The sequence below is a fragment of the Electrophorus electricus genome, chromosome 2 (genome assembly GCF_041902795.1).
Source record: "Electrophorus electricus isolate QZ-2024a chromosome 2, ASM4190279v1, whole genome shotgun sequence".
In the NCBI taxonomy this organism is placed as follows: Eukaryota; Metazoa; Chordata; class Actinopteri; order Gymnotiformes; family Gymnotidae; genus Electrophorus; species Electrophorus electricus.
In genome coordinates this window covers 41,320,458-41,334,661 of record NC_137498.1, presented here as the reverse complement: position 1 = coordinate 41,334,661, position 14,204 = coordinate 41,320,458, and the positions used below count along the sequence as shown (strand labels likewise).

The 14,204-nt window shown below is 39.4% G+C and overlaps 1 protein-coding gene and 1 long non-coding RNA gene across 3 annotated transcripts; one reads left to right on the top strand and one right to left on the bottom strand.

The window, feature by feature from the left end:
• The first annotated feature begins 4,397 nt into the window (after positions 1-4,397).
• On the top strand, positions 4,398-8,487 carry sdhaf3 (succinate dehydrogenase complex assembly factor 3). Its single transcript, XM_027023359.3, has 2 exons — positions 4,398-5,077; positions 7,902-8,487. Exons 1-2 carry the CDS (start codon positions 4,901-4,903, stop codon positions 8,094-8,096), a joined length of 372 nt encoding a protein of 123 aa, XP_026879160.2. The 5' UTR covers positions 4,398-4,900; the 3' UTR covers positions 8,097-8,487.
• Positions 8,488-10,633: 2,146 nt separating this feature from the next.
• Positions 10,634-11,756, bottom strand: LOC113585683 (uncharacterized). 2 transcript variants are annotated; one of them, XR_003411533.3, is made up of 3 exons: positions 11,631-11,756; positions 10,997-11,107; positions 10,634-10,912 (listed from the first exon to the last, which is right to left on the bottom strand). It is a non-coding gene; the product is annotated as an uncharacterized LOC113585683 (long non-coding RNA). The 2 variants fall into 2 exon arrangements; XR_003411534.3 differs by having other exon boundaries at positions 11,006-11,107.
• Between the last annotated feature and the right edge of the window lie 2,448 nt (positions 11,757-14,204).

Here is a 14,204-nt window from a genome sequence, read left to right as displayed (position 1 = left end):
CAAGTATTTGGAGCATAAGGTTGAAAGGTCTGAATCCCTTTCACATCTATGGAACCACCAGATTTAGGATTCACAGTCTTCATACGCTTGTCCAAAGCCATGTCCTCAATGTCTGAGGAATGAGTGCAGTTTCCACCTGCATGTCCCTTCATAAAAGAGCCCCTTTGCTCAAGACATAACCTGCTCCATGACTCATATACCCATAAACTCATATGACACAAACAGCTTGAGCCTGTACCTTTTATTCATGTCAGACATCATGTACCACAAGTTGTCAGGGACAACAACATTTCATTGTTTGCTTTGAGGAACCAGTTTGTATTATTCAGGTAGCGTTTGTTAAGGTACTGGAAATACCAGGTTGCATGGACATTCTTGGTTCTGGAGTTGGGGTGCCTGGGCATGTTTATACCTGGTATAATTTTAATACCCAGACTCACTCTCCTACCCAGATCTGTTTTGCTTGCTTCTGGTTTTGTAGGTAAAATGAATAACCATCTTTCTGCTAGTACATGAATTTGCTTTGACATGCTGGAAATTGCTCTAGTATTGCACTGATGAAAATACAAATGCACCAACATGGCTGACAGTTAAACTAAATAAGTAAACACAACAGCAAAAAAAACCTGCATATTTTGTGTGTGTGCGTGTGTGTGTGTGTGTGTGTGTGTGTGTGTGTGTGTGTGTGTGCGCGTCACTGGATACTTTTTACCTCACCACTGCAAGTCCAGCAGGGCACTCAACCTTATATGCAGGACACCTGTCGAGCCCCAGTCATAGTAGTGAATGTCCAGCAGTGCTGCACTCATCAAGGGGTCCTACGACTACAGGCTTCAGGGCAGAGACATTGAAGGCTGACGATGCACAGCTACCCTCTGGCAAGCCGACCCTACACGTCACCTCTTTTATGCAGCAAAGGATAGTGTAGGGACTGGTGTATTTAAGGACTAGCTTGCCTGTGGGTCCCATCGGACATCTCTCATAGCTGCCCACACCCGGTCCCCAGGCTGGTAAATGGGGGTCTCTCCTCATCTTCAGTCAGCCTTGCATTTGTGTGCAGTGATGGTGAATCACAGGCATAAGTGGGTAACCCCATCTCCTTTATCTTATCCTTATCTGTATAAACACCCTCAAAATATTCCTCTAACTCCCTTTTCCCACTTTCTCCTTCTTAAACAAGGTTTTCACATGATTCACATAATGAAAGGATTCCTAAAGAAGGCTACCCTAGCGTGTTCCTTCTACCTCCTTTTCCTCAAGACCTCAACTCTCCTCAGCACCACAAGCCTTCAGCTCTTTCTGTAATATATTATCAGCCTCTCTTTCCTCCTCTGCTACACAGCTCCACTGCTTCCTAAGAACCCTTAATTCCCGAATCAGACCTATTTCTACTTGCTGTCTACTTGCAACCTTCCAAACCTTTCCATTCCATGTTCGTTAATAACTTTACCTAAACTATTCAATTTACTCTCAGCTGATCCCCTCAAATCAGCCAATATGCCTTTCTGTGAAAAAACTGCAACAATAGCTAGCTATTTTCTTTGATCATCTGTAACATTTCCATCTATAGTTAATCTCTGGATTGTTTTGCTTACTGTCTTCCAGCTGTCATTTTCTGGACCTTGCAAATGTTCCTCCAGCCTCTGTCTGAATCTTATAAATTATTTAAACAAATATTCTATTCACCGTTTTTCACACGAGCCAAAAAACGCCCACACATGCTTAATATTTTGCAACTTTGTATTTTATAAGCTCTCAGTGACTGTCAAAATGTTTTTTTTTTTCATTTAGAGCTTTATGTGAAAAATCTGGCTTTTAACATTGCCACATCAATTTTTAAAAATTTTTAAAAATGTAATTATTCCAGTTTCCAGTATGAGCCTAACCTTTTTAGTGACATTAACTGAACACAATCTATTATATATATATATATATATATATATATATATATATATATATATATATATATATATATATAATAGATTGTGTTCAGTTAATGTCGTTTACCATACCACAAAGATATATATATATATCTTTGTGGTATGGTAAAAGAGTAGTAAGAATATGAACATTGATTTTGTTTATATCCAAACAATTGGAAATCAGCCAAAAGTCAATACACAACATACACGTTCTGGTCTTGTTGCTCAAGTTATTCATAAACTTGCGAGCTAGCTATGTGCTGATGGACTAAAGTCAAATCAGTCAGCATCGTGTCAGCTGTACGAAAATGTTGGTGCTGACAGGATATCCTAATTTCTACCAGTTTTCAATGTAGAAATCTTAGGATATAGTAACTGAAAAATTTCATACCTCAGTTGATCGAATTAATTTCTCCTCTGATGATGTTAAAGCTCGACAAACGAGTAGTTAACCTAGCTATCTTCTGCATCTGCAGTGGAGCAAATGAGGCTGTTTTTCCCTGACCTAACATTAACTAGGCTATGGAAACACAACGTGCAGTACACTTCTAACCAATTATATCAAAATGTAGCATATGCAATCATTGTCAATAAGCAGTTGGCAGATTTACAATCAGTTTTGTTTGGAGGCACTGCAACTGCTCAGTGGTTTATTTGACTTGTAATCAGAAGGTTGCTGGTTCAAGCCCCACCACTGCCAAGTTACCACTATTTGGCCCCTGAACAAGGCCCTTAACCCTCAATCGCTCAAGTTGTACTCAGTCATAATTGTAAGTCACTTTGTATAAAAGTTTCAGGTAAATAAAATGTAAACTTTGGCTTTGATTTCTTCCTTTGAATTGTTGTGGATGCCGAAAAGCTTAATGTTCCATCTGCGTTGGATGTGTTTTAGCCTTGTTGAGCTTCTGCTCCAAGTCCAAAACTTTCTGTGCTCTTCCCTGACACATTTTTACTGTCCTCATGTCTTTTTAAAGGCTTTCTACCTCTGTAAAATGCAGGCAATTAATTTCTTCAGTGCATCAATACTTACTGTATTGCAGTTAATAGTTGACTCCAGGCTGTCTGCCCTTTCATTGATTTTTGCAGAAATTATTTCTTGATGTTATTCTGCAGTTTCGTCAGAGATATATCGCCTTTCTACTTCTACCCCTTCTGCTTAGTTGGTGTGTCTAGCTCAGTTTCCATAAGAGGCCAAACGTCAGCACTGTGACTGTGCACATAGTTGTGTTCCATGTAGTTTTGTGAGTAGCTTTAACTTCCACCTTTGAAGATTTTATATTTACACCAAGGACCATTGTTTCAGAAGTAAAAGACTTCTCTTTGTCTTTCCTCTTCTTGCCTTGTTCGTGGGTATCCATGTTGATTTAGAGACTTGAGAAGGAAAAATAAGAATTTGCACCTGTTGCTATAAACACAATCCAGCACATAACACCAGGATGTAAGATGCTGGCTGGCATTGTACACTGAAACCTCTGTACATCTGGAAGTTCCAAGGTGGAAATTCGTGCCAGACACAGACAGACGAGATGGTAATGGCTAACCAACTGGACATAGTAGTGATAGGTGTGCCAATCCCAAGTGATAGCAACATCAGGAAGAAGGAACATGAAAAGCTCGAGAAATGGAGCACTAGGGGATGTGACCCCAAACTGATGTGACCCCATACATATATATGTATGTATGTATGTGTATATATATATATATATATATATATATATATATATATATATATATATATATATATATATATATATATATATATATATATATGATCTCTAGCCATAAAGCCTCCCTGGGTTTGAGAAAGATGCTATTTAAATGTGACTAATAATAAGCATCATGTCTTCTGACACTCATAAATATTGTACATGTTGAATGAAGTCTAGTAGACTATCATTAAGGTATGAAAACTGAAATTTTGCATCAGCCAAATACCGCTTGCACTGGTCGCCATCTTGGTTCACCCCTTTGTTTCAAGGAACAGTCTGATGTTATACTTTCGGCATTGTGCGACAATTATTTTCCCATTTGAGAGGTAATACTTACACAGGAAAAATTTATCTGTGCTTTTAGTAACAGATGTAAACACCTGTCAAATATGTTAATGAAACCACAACTGCTATTGCTTTTTTTTTTTTTTTTTTAAAGGTTTTGGCTTTAAATGGATTTGATCTTTACTAAGTGTCTAATGTCTGTTGATTTAAATGTGGTTTCCTAACAACTGGCATGTAAAAACACGTGCAAACTTGTAACACCGTACAAACTAGACCGAATGTACACATGGAGTGGACGACAGCGAGTGAAAAGTGACGCCCTCTAGTGGCTGACTGTGGGGGGCGGCTTAGAGCGACAGTCTATAGAACCTACTGCGCATGCTCGTACTCCACTTTCGCTCTACTGCGCTACTTGTGACCGTCCACAGCCTATTGTCTGTACTGCGCATGCTCGGGCTCCAATCGCACTCACAAGCACACACAAGATGGCGGCTTCCATGTCCGCCATTTTGGTGGTTTAAAAACAAATCGCCATAAGAGTCAGCGGATGCGCACCGTTTATTCAAACGGTCTAGACGGACGACGACGTGAGTTATATCAAAGTCATTATAGGCGTATATAATGTCAGCTTGGTGATCGATAATAACCTATTTCGTTCTCGCCGGGGAGATATGCTTATTGACGGAAGGTCTGTACCAATAACATCCTCTTCGTTACGTGGTCGTATTAGTTATTTGGGTTAGCTAACCTGGCGTTAGATAGCTCAGGATTTGGCTGTAATCGTTCGCTAGAGTTTGTACAGATGTACTTGAATTTGGACGCTACATCCTTAGCTAAGATAGTTAGCTGGCTACTTTTGAGTAGGCTATTTCCAGGTTGCTAGGGGTTTTTTTTTTTTTTTTGGTTCACGAGTTAAAAGAGATTTCTTTAAAGTCGGATGGGCAGCTAGCTGTCGCCAACATCAGGAATATTTGGTCCAGTGTTATGGCTATTCCAGCTCATGTGTCCAAGGTGCGCTCATTATATAAGAGAATACTCTTTTTGCATCGATTTATGCCGATCGACTTGAGAGCGCTCGGTGATCAGTACGTGAAAGATGAATTTCGAAGTCACAAATCTGCACCTCCGGAAACGGTCAAACTCTTCATGAAGGAATGGGAGGTAAGACGCGTCGTCGGCCAGTAATTTCAACTCTAACAGACTTCCTCTATGCTTGAAAAATAAAAATTATAGATTGGGGGGGGGGGGGGGGTGCGCTTTGTTCGGTGTTTATAGTGTTTTTCAGGTTAATTCCTCTCCTCCTTTTGAAGTAACTGTCCAGCCACACGATGGCACCATACTTCATAAAATGACCGTCAGAACCTTTCAGCAGTTCAGTCCATTCTGAAAGGTTTCGTCTCGCATGCATGTCTACAACCATGAACTTCCATCAAGCAATAGTCCTTTACAGTTTGAACAGGTTTTATCCCTACCAGACAAGACACGAGAGTAGTCTACCATGCTTTTCGTTTGAAAAGATGTATCCCACCCATATATGTGGGAACTATTGTTATAAGATAACAGTATTGTATTAAGTGTGCACAATGCTTCTTTGATGATAATCTTGTTACAGTGTCAGGTGCAGAAGATAAAACTCACCCACCTGTAATTACTATGTTTATGATATCGGGTTAAAATAAGACTCATGAACATTATCTCGTATGTCACTATAAATGGGCAGCATGAGAGGAACTTTTCATAAAATGGAAAATAACTTTTTCTGACATTCTGCTAGACAGGGATTGTTCAAGCCTAGATAGAACTGCTTTTGTTCAAGGATGACAACAGTTAAGTTCTCCTTTTACTGTGCTTACATTTCCTGACATGATATACAATACAGAGAGTTTAGGTGATACTGTACATATAGTAGGTATACCAAAAATATCCTTTTAGCCACTCCTAAGAATTTTTACACCATATTGATATCCATAATTGTTAACATATCTAGGTGGTCATTAGAATGGAATTAATGTTGAGAAAAATTGTGATGACAGCCTCTGACTGTCCCCACCCACCCTCTCCTCTCATTTTGCTTCATTTTGAAGTGGGTGAATCACCACTCCATCTCACTTTCCAAAGGCACTCCATGGAAGAGGGAAAAAAATAGAAAAAGCACGGAAGGGTGGTGGACCCAGGAACAGACGCAGAACGAGTCTCAAAATGTGATTAAGAGCACTGAGTGTTCACTTTAATCCGGTTACTGCAGGGGCCTCATGGGGCTTCTCCTCGGCTAATAAATCGGCCACATTGCAATGGACAAGCTTTCCCTTGGGAAGAAAGAAAAAAGAGAGAGAGAGAGGGGCATGGCAAGAAGGAGTGGAGGAGAGAAGGAGACTGACAGATGTTGGTCATAGTGAAGAAGAAGGGAGCAGTAAGGGGAAAAGCAACGATATGGGAGAATGGCCTCTTGTCCACTAATGTACGAATTTGAGGTGGAGTCATGTGGAATGGCCACTGTAATGACTGGCTACATTACTGTTTCAGACAGTCGAAAGGAACATTAGCTGATTGGTTGCACTAAATGCACTTGATTGTCATCAAGGTCAGGACCTTAAAACGTCTTTTCAAACTGTTGGTGGAATAATGCTTTGTTTCATTTTCATGTAATACAACTACATAAAAATTATAGGGATAGAAATATATTCATAATATCATTATATAATATGCACATAAATAGACTGATTCATGGAGAAGTAAATCAATTTGGTTTGGGATTTTGCTATAACTGTCATGTAAGTAGCTAGTACTTTGGTGTGGATGTGTGTACTTAGTGAAGGATATGGACTTGAAAGAGCTACTTAAGAGCTTTGCCCTTGGGAAAGCTAGTCCACTCCATAGAAGTTCAAAATGGGGTATTTGATTACGTCACTACAAATAACGAACCTTTATATTCAGTTCATGAACTTCGCCAAAAAGCCTGCCATTGAACAATCCCCCTCCATTCTTAAAATATAGCTGCTTGGCAAATGTTCAATCTAATTACATTATGTAGGGGAAGAAGCCTCTCAGACAAATGGCTTGTTGCTTCTGAAATTGAATTGCATCCAAATTCGAAGATGTTTCGTGAGTGACTAGACGGATGACTCAAGGTTTACGTTTGTGTGCATTTTTATGAATGAGCTCACAGTCCGCTTACCTTTGGTCCCCCTGTAACTTTGATGTAGTGGTTGTAATTTGACTGATTTTCCAATCATGTTTTGATAATGGGACCCGTACAGCCACAGCTACATGCTACATGTGAGATGAATAGCAGCATGTCTGTCTTCATAAGTGTTTTTACTACTGTCTAATATGAGATATCACTTCCATATCCTCTTACCAGCTTTTAAAACACAACTTTTTTAAAAGTCTGCTTTTTCCAAAACATGTCAATAAACAATTTCAGTTAATATTTTTAGTACCAATAGTGCCTTTTTGACTTTTAATGCCCATGTTAGTTGCAAGCTGCAGTATATCGACCACAGAGGACTTGGGACCTTTTGTTCTTTGAAAAGGAATGTGAGGGCAAGCAGTAATTGATGTATTAAGGCAGCAATTCCAACACATGACATTTGGGGAGTGGGTCACAGTGGGGCTCTGACCTCCATTATAACTAATGTACCCCAGAAGACTACATCATCTCTGCATGACCTTCATGACCTAGAGTGTATCACATGAGTTCATGGCAGGCAGTAGAATTCTCAAACATTTAAATAAATAAATTGTTGTTATTAGAAAGATTTATGGCATATCAGTAATGCCCTGTAAATAATAATAATAATAATTTTCCTGTGTGTTTCTGTCTTGTCAGGGCCAAATATTAGGCATAAGTGATGATCAGCCAGCATGCAGCTGCTTTTTCCCAAAAGCATCCCTGGTCCGGCATTATACCTGAGAGCTGTAATTGGCTCCTGATTTTTCAGTGTGGCACACTCTGAGCTGATCTGTGATATTCTTCTGTCTACAGAACTACAGGGATACCCTGCAGGCTCAGGTGCTGGAGGCAGCAGGAACCAAGAGTCCCATGTTTGGGAGTAAGCTGTCCGAACAGAGTCTCAGAGATTTTCAAGAGGAACAGATCGGGCAGCTGTACGAGCTAATGCTGGAGGCTACCAAACCTAACCAGCAGTTCCATATCCAGGAAGACAGCCTGCCTAAATGAGAGCTCGCTATGGGGAAAGGAGAGGCTCTGAAACTGCTGCACCTCACCATATGGGACTGCCTCACAGGGACATATTGTGAATTGAGTGCTGTACTCTTTTATGACACCAGCTGCCGATAAGATATAATTATATTAGGGTCCTGATGTGCTGTAGTGTGTGTGTGTGTGTGTGTGTGTGTGTGTGTGTGTGTGTGTGTGTGTGTGTTTCTTTGCTGTATTTGTGAGAATGAAAAAAATTAAATGACAAAGGTACCTTGACTTTCTGTACCCTGATTGTTTTCCTGGAAAAGTATACAGCCAGGCAAATTGTTAAAGATAAGCACTTGAGGCATTTAAATCTTTCCAAGGATTTGGAAAAAAGTTTGAATCAATAAAGCCTCCTTCACTTTAACTGAATTACTCCAATGTCTGAAAAGATTTGTTAGGCACAGAATAATTTTGTTTATATACTTGTGTAACTATCGAAGCTCAACAGTGCAAGGCGTGTCAGCCATCTGTGAGAGGATACATTTTCTCTGCACTGAGCTTTCGCTAACACTGCAATGATTTAGCAAAACGGAGTTCTCAGCTAGTCGCTAGGCAGCTATCTACTGCTACCATGGTTTCTCACCCTCTCGTTGTATTCCACTTTGGTGCCAGTTTTTTGCGCTCATTGTGCTTGAGGTGCTTGATATGAATGGAGTTAGTAAGTATTGTCAACTGAATAATCTTTTTGTATGCATAATTATATCCCTTTATATTTTTAACAGCATTTAAAGCAAAACATCCCTGTGTTCAGTTATAACTGTGGTGTGATTATTGCATAGAATTCTGGCTGACTGAGTATCTGAACAATCTTAAGCTTCATCACACATGCAGTGACTGAATATCCAAGAGCTCCTTTATTATACACAGATAAAGTTTCCTTCACAGAATCAACATAAACAAGAGCAAAGAAAGTGGTATCCCCTAATTTGAACACCACAAGTTTACCTAAAAAAGAAAAGTTGGGGAGAATGTATGCTAATCATGCTATTTGTTTTAGTGTGTACCCTGAGTTGCCAGTATATTGTTTAGAAATGGGTGGATGTACAGCTTGCTGCGAACAGCCTTTTTTTTACCTCATGCCAAAGATGCTTGAGACGGTTGAGCTCTGTGCACTGTGCAGGTCACTGAAGCAATGAAAATGCCCTGTTTCCTGAAGCTCTCCATTGACGATACATACCTCGGGAAGTGGTGCATTACCATGCAGGAGATGTGTGGTTAAACCATAGCCATGGGGTGGAGGAAATTGGACAACAACGATGTTCAGACACTCCCTGCTGTTTACATGTTGTTCATTGCATATCTGCAACATTAATAGATGAATGTCCCCCACACCGTCACACTGATGTCATCAGCCTAGATTGTTAGAACCAAACAGGATGCCTCAGTGGACTAATATTGCTTGATCCTTCCATTAAATAAAGGAACCGGGAGTCATTCGGCCATTCATGGTTCTTTGCTGGTATGAGCTGTTTGGCTTTTGTATGCATTTGAGATAAAGTCCCTGAGTCTGAGATGCCATTCTGCCATTGTGGTTTTGCCATGTGATTATTATTGTTATACGCAGTCTTGTTTTTTGTTTTTGTTTTTTTTTATTCTTGCCACATTCATTTAATGTCTGATCTACATGCTGTTTCCAATTACAGGATCACTACTTACTGGATGTTTTTGTTTGTTTGTTTGTTTTTTGTGCCATTTTTTTCAAACCCATGAAATGGTTGTGTCTGAAAACCCCAAGACAACAGTCATTTGGGAGATGCTAGAACTGGTCCATCTATTGCCAACTATCATGACACTTTCAGCTTACTTGTTTTGTCTATTTAAACACTGAACTTGAAACATTGGTCTGCCTGACTTACACACATATGACTTGAAGTATTTAATTTATGTGAAGGTGGGAATGTACCTATCAAGCTGGCAACTTCTTAACAATAGAAATTCTATAAATTGTGACATTTTAAGTGTGGCATTCATGATGAGGCTGATAGGTGTGTTAACAACAAATGAATACACCTTTCTCAGTTCCCAGTATATAATGTTTATATCCAGTCAACACACCAGTGAGAAGTGGCTGCCAACTTTGCACATTGTACTCTCAGCCAGAAACCCCAGCCCCTGAGGGACTGCATCAGGCACAGGAAGAGGAGTGAAGATAACATTCAGGACCAAGCACCATGCTTCACTGGGCATGCAGACATTCACACACACAGACAATTTTTGGAGTAGACAATTTTTACCCAACCTAGTTTTTGGTCTGTTGGAGGAAACCCACACAAGGAGAACGTGCAAACTCCATTCAGATAGGGACACAAACTCAAGACTCTAGGGCTGAGAGGCAAATATGCTAACAACCAAGCCACCCAGGTCAACATATGGTCATAGGATTGTTTCCCACCCACATACACACACACTGATAAATATATAAGTTGCTCTAGAAAAACAGCATTTAGCAAATATTTAACCTAATATTGAAGAGACCAAGAATTAAAGCAAACAGTAAAGACAGTCAAATTCAGTTTTATTACAACTGACCCTAATGCATAGAAATCTGTGCCAGCATAATGACAGCACTTATACTGTCCTCATGTTTGTTAACTATGAGGATGTCAGCCTTTTCCTGAAGGCTGCCAGCCAGTTTATAACCTCACATAACATTTGTGCTGTGTTCTTTGTAACGAAGTAGCTGTTTTATCATCGTCATAGACTATGGTTGTTATGATAAATAAGCAAGACGAATTCATGATCATCAGACTTCACTGATGCATCATCTTGGGCTGTGTTGTATTGGAGTCCTGTAGAAAAAGAACAAAGACTCACTGTGTAATCCTTACACTGACCAAACTGCTCAGTGTGTTTCAAATGGCATTGTGACTTACATGACTTACGTGAGTCATTGCGTATATGATGGTCTCTTCTTTAAAGGGTTCACCCAAACTGCAACCGCAAAATAATATTGGCCAGACGCATGTCAGCATAGGCGGCCGATTCTGGAACAAACACTTGAACATTTATTATTCAGGTGCTACACTATAGTATTGATTGTTACAGCCCTATGTATGAGAAAGTTGTCTGCTGTAGTAACAAACATTCATTGTTCAGTTCGGCTCTTCACTACATTATCAATTGTCCCAGCTCCGTGTGTGGAAGAGTGCATGCGAATGTTGTGTACTGTAGTCATCAATGTAGGGGAGGGGTATGCACTGCAGCATGGGGAAGTCTCAAGCCCAGGAGGGGATCGTAAATTTAAAAAAGATCAAATATTTATAAAAGGGCCTCCACCCTGCCTGTTACGGTGGGGCCCCAGAATTTTGCACTATACCTCTGACTGTATTAATGATCTTTTGTTAACCACCACCCAAGCAATAATTTTAGCAGGCAAACACTTGACATTCAGATTCATGCCTCACAGCAGTGAGAGACTGAGTTCATTTTTATAAAACAATATGCATAGTTTAATCTAGAATGACAGCAACAAAAACGAAAAAATATCACCAATAGAGACATACTTACAGGATCAATAACGTCTGGGTGAGCAGAGCAGCAGCCCTCCTTGCGGTACAGTTTCTGACAGGTTGAGCAGAGAGTGCAGCTCCACACGGGGTTGGCAGAAACACGGGGGTGATCACTACGCTTCCCCCAGAGGACACGGTGCCAGGGAGATAAAACAAGTTCGTGTGTAGTAACCTTTCAGTGCACCGCTTTCAAAGCCAAGCAGAAAGGGACAAAGAGAGAGAACAGGACAAAAAAAATCAATGGCGAAAGACAGTGGATTGTTGAAAGTTTCGCTTGTGGGAGCAGAATACAGAGCAATGTTCTCTTATTAACCAGTGGTGGTTTTATAAAGGCTGCTGAGATACACCGCATGGATGCACGTGCAGTAATACATGGAATAATGGCAGTTTCTCTGTGTGCACATGTTTGTGCCTGACTTAGACACTTCTATGAAAATAACCTTGTATTGGCACAGTTAACAGTCTGAAATATTAATCTGGCTTTGTGAAATATCATAGAATTCAGTAGCTATATATGGGAGAGAATTTTATCTGAGATAGTGAAAATATCCCAGGCCATGTGAGGAGGGCCCGGGACTAGGACACAAATGTATGCTACTGACAAATCAATTTTCATGTATTATTATCTTGCATTATTCATAAGGCAGGACATCAACTTATTCAGGTCTGCTTCATCCACCTGGGTGCAACAAAAGATTATTTAAGTAATTTAAAATGACACAAATATGATTAAAGATAAATTGAATTCTTTGAATAAATAATCAAGTTTATCCTTGGGAAAACTATGTATTTAATAGTAATTTTTCTCAGTTGTATGGATTTTCCTCCACCAGATGAGAGGACAGTTTTCATGTACTCAAATATTCATAAAATTCACTTCTGAAGTATATAAATCTCAGGATTATTTACATACTTTTATTTTAAACCAACTTTACATAACTAAACGTCCTCAGATAGCTCACTCCAAACAAACTGAGCTTCAAAGAAGATATTTAAGTATACCATTTTAAAAAACTTAAAAAAAAAAAAACAATCTGTGTAATTATGGTTGATACATTTATATTTGCCAAGTACTTTAACTCTGTTCAGAGTTTGTAAATAACAGGGACACAGAATTAGATGCATGCTGAATAGAAGCATGAATTGCAATAGACAGTAACTCTGAAGAGTGCAAGGCAGTGCATGATTAGGAGTTGACTCATCCCTCATTGTTCAGGGAGCACGAAGAGCCTTCTGACATTCTAAGTGCACTGTGCATGTTTCAGTATCATAAGAAAACTCTTTTTAATGATAAGCTGGCCACACTACAGCATCTATCAGTTTGGCTACTTGTTGTTTAAAGAGTGGAACAAGACAGGAATAATGTGACGCAGATGTTTAATATGAAAGATTAAACATTACGTTTAAACTTTTTAAACTCCCTAAACAAATCATAAACTTTATTAACCAGGTTTTGTGGAGTAGTGTTAGTTGTTGTATACTAAGCAATAGCAATTCCTTTCTCTCGTTTCTCCCCGCCACAATATAAATGACACTTTCATAACATTCATAACATAGGTGGCTGATTCTTTAATTAATAATTTAAAGTTAATTATTTAACCAGGGTTCTCACTGAACCTGCTCTAATGTGGTCTCTTTTACAGCTGTATCAGTTGATAGCTGCAGGCAACAACAACAACACAAAAAAAAACCTGTGGATTTTAAAATATTTCTTCTCTTTGCAGGGAAGGCACAAGTGGCATAAAAAGTTATACGGAAGACAAAAAAGGAGTAGAACTTTTTTAATGAAAAGTTTGAGGAAGAAAACATCATTATTGAATCATGTCAAGCTCCAATGAAACAACTATAAAAAATATATAATTATGGCATCTCTAAATATACCTGTGGTTACCTATATAAAAACTTACTACATTTTGTTTAAAATACAGATACCAGCTCGCTTTGGGTTATATTGTTTGGTTAAATCTTACCTCTTCAATATAAGTCATAAATCTCAAATTTCATTCACAGAAAAAGAAGAGAGTTGTAAATGTATCCTTTCACTATGCCACCATAAAAAGATATAGAAGACTTTACAGATAAGACACAAATCATGTACACCCAAATTAGAACGAACATCCCTGTGTAACTCCTAGCTGATTTACGTCCTGTGAATCTGATGTCATACGGTAACTCTAATACCTGTACCATAGATATTTCACTCTCTCTGTCTCAAAAGCTGGTTACCCTACAAGTCACTGAAGGATCACCCCTGCCAAGTGCAGCTGGGAATAAATCAGCATCTTCTAATCAGGAGTCTAATGCGAGCAGGCAGTGTGGAGAATGGGGTCGTTTCTTTGACTGACACTAATGAGTGACCATGACATCCTATTCTCACCTCCCTATTTCCCCACACTCCCACTGCGATGCACCACAACAAAGCAGCCAGTACCTGATGGTAGTGCACTAAGAGACTCAGCAGGATGCAAGACTTCCCTATAAAGCAGAAACTACAGAGAGCCTGAATGTGGAGACCTCAGCAAGATACTGTCAGAGAGAGCTCTAGGCTTCGGTACAGGAACACAGCTGTACT

Bases quoted from the DNA above. Each gene is read 5' to 3' on its own strand.
- sdhaf3 (XM_027023359.3), top strand. From the start codon at position 4,901: ATGGCTATTCCAGCTCATGTGTCCAAGGTGCGCTCATTATATAAGAGA. The intron at 5,078-7,901 runs GTAAGACGCGTC...TTCTGTCTACAG, and splicing joins TCTTCATGAAGGAATGGGAG to AACTACAGGGATACCCTGCA.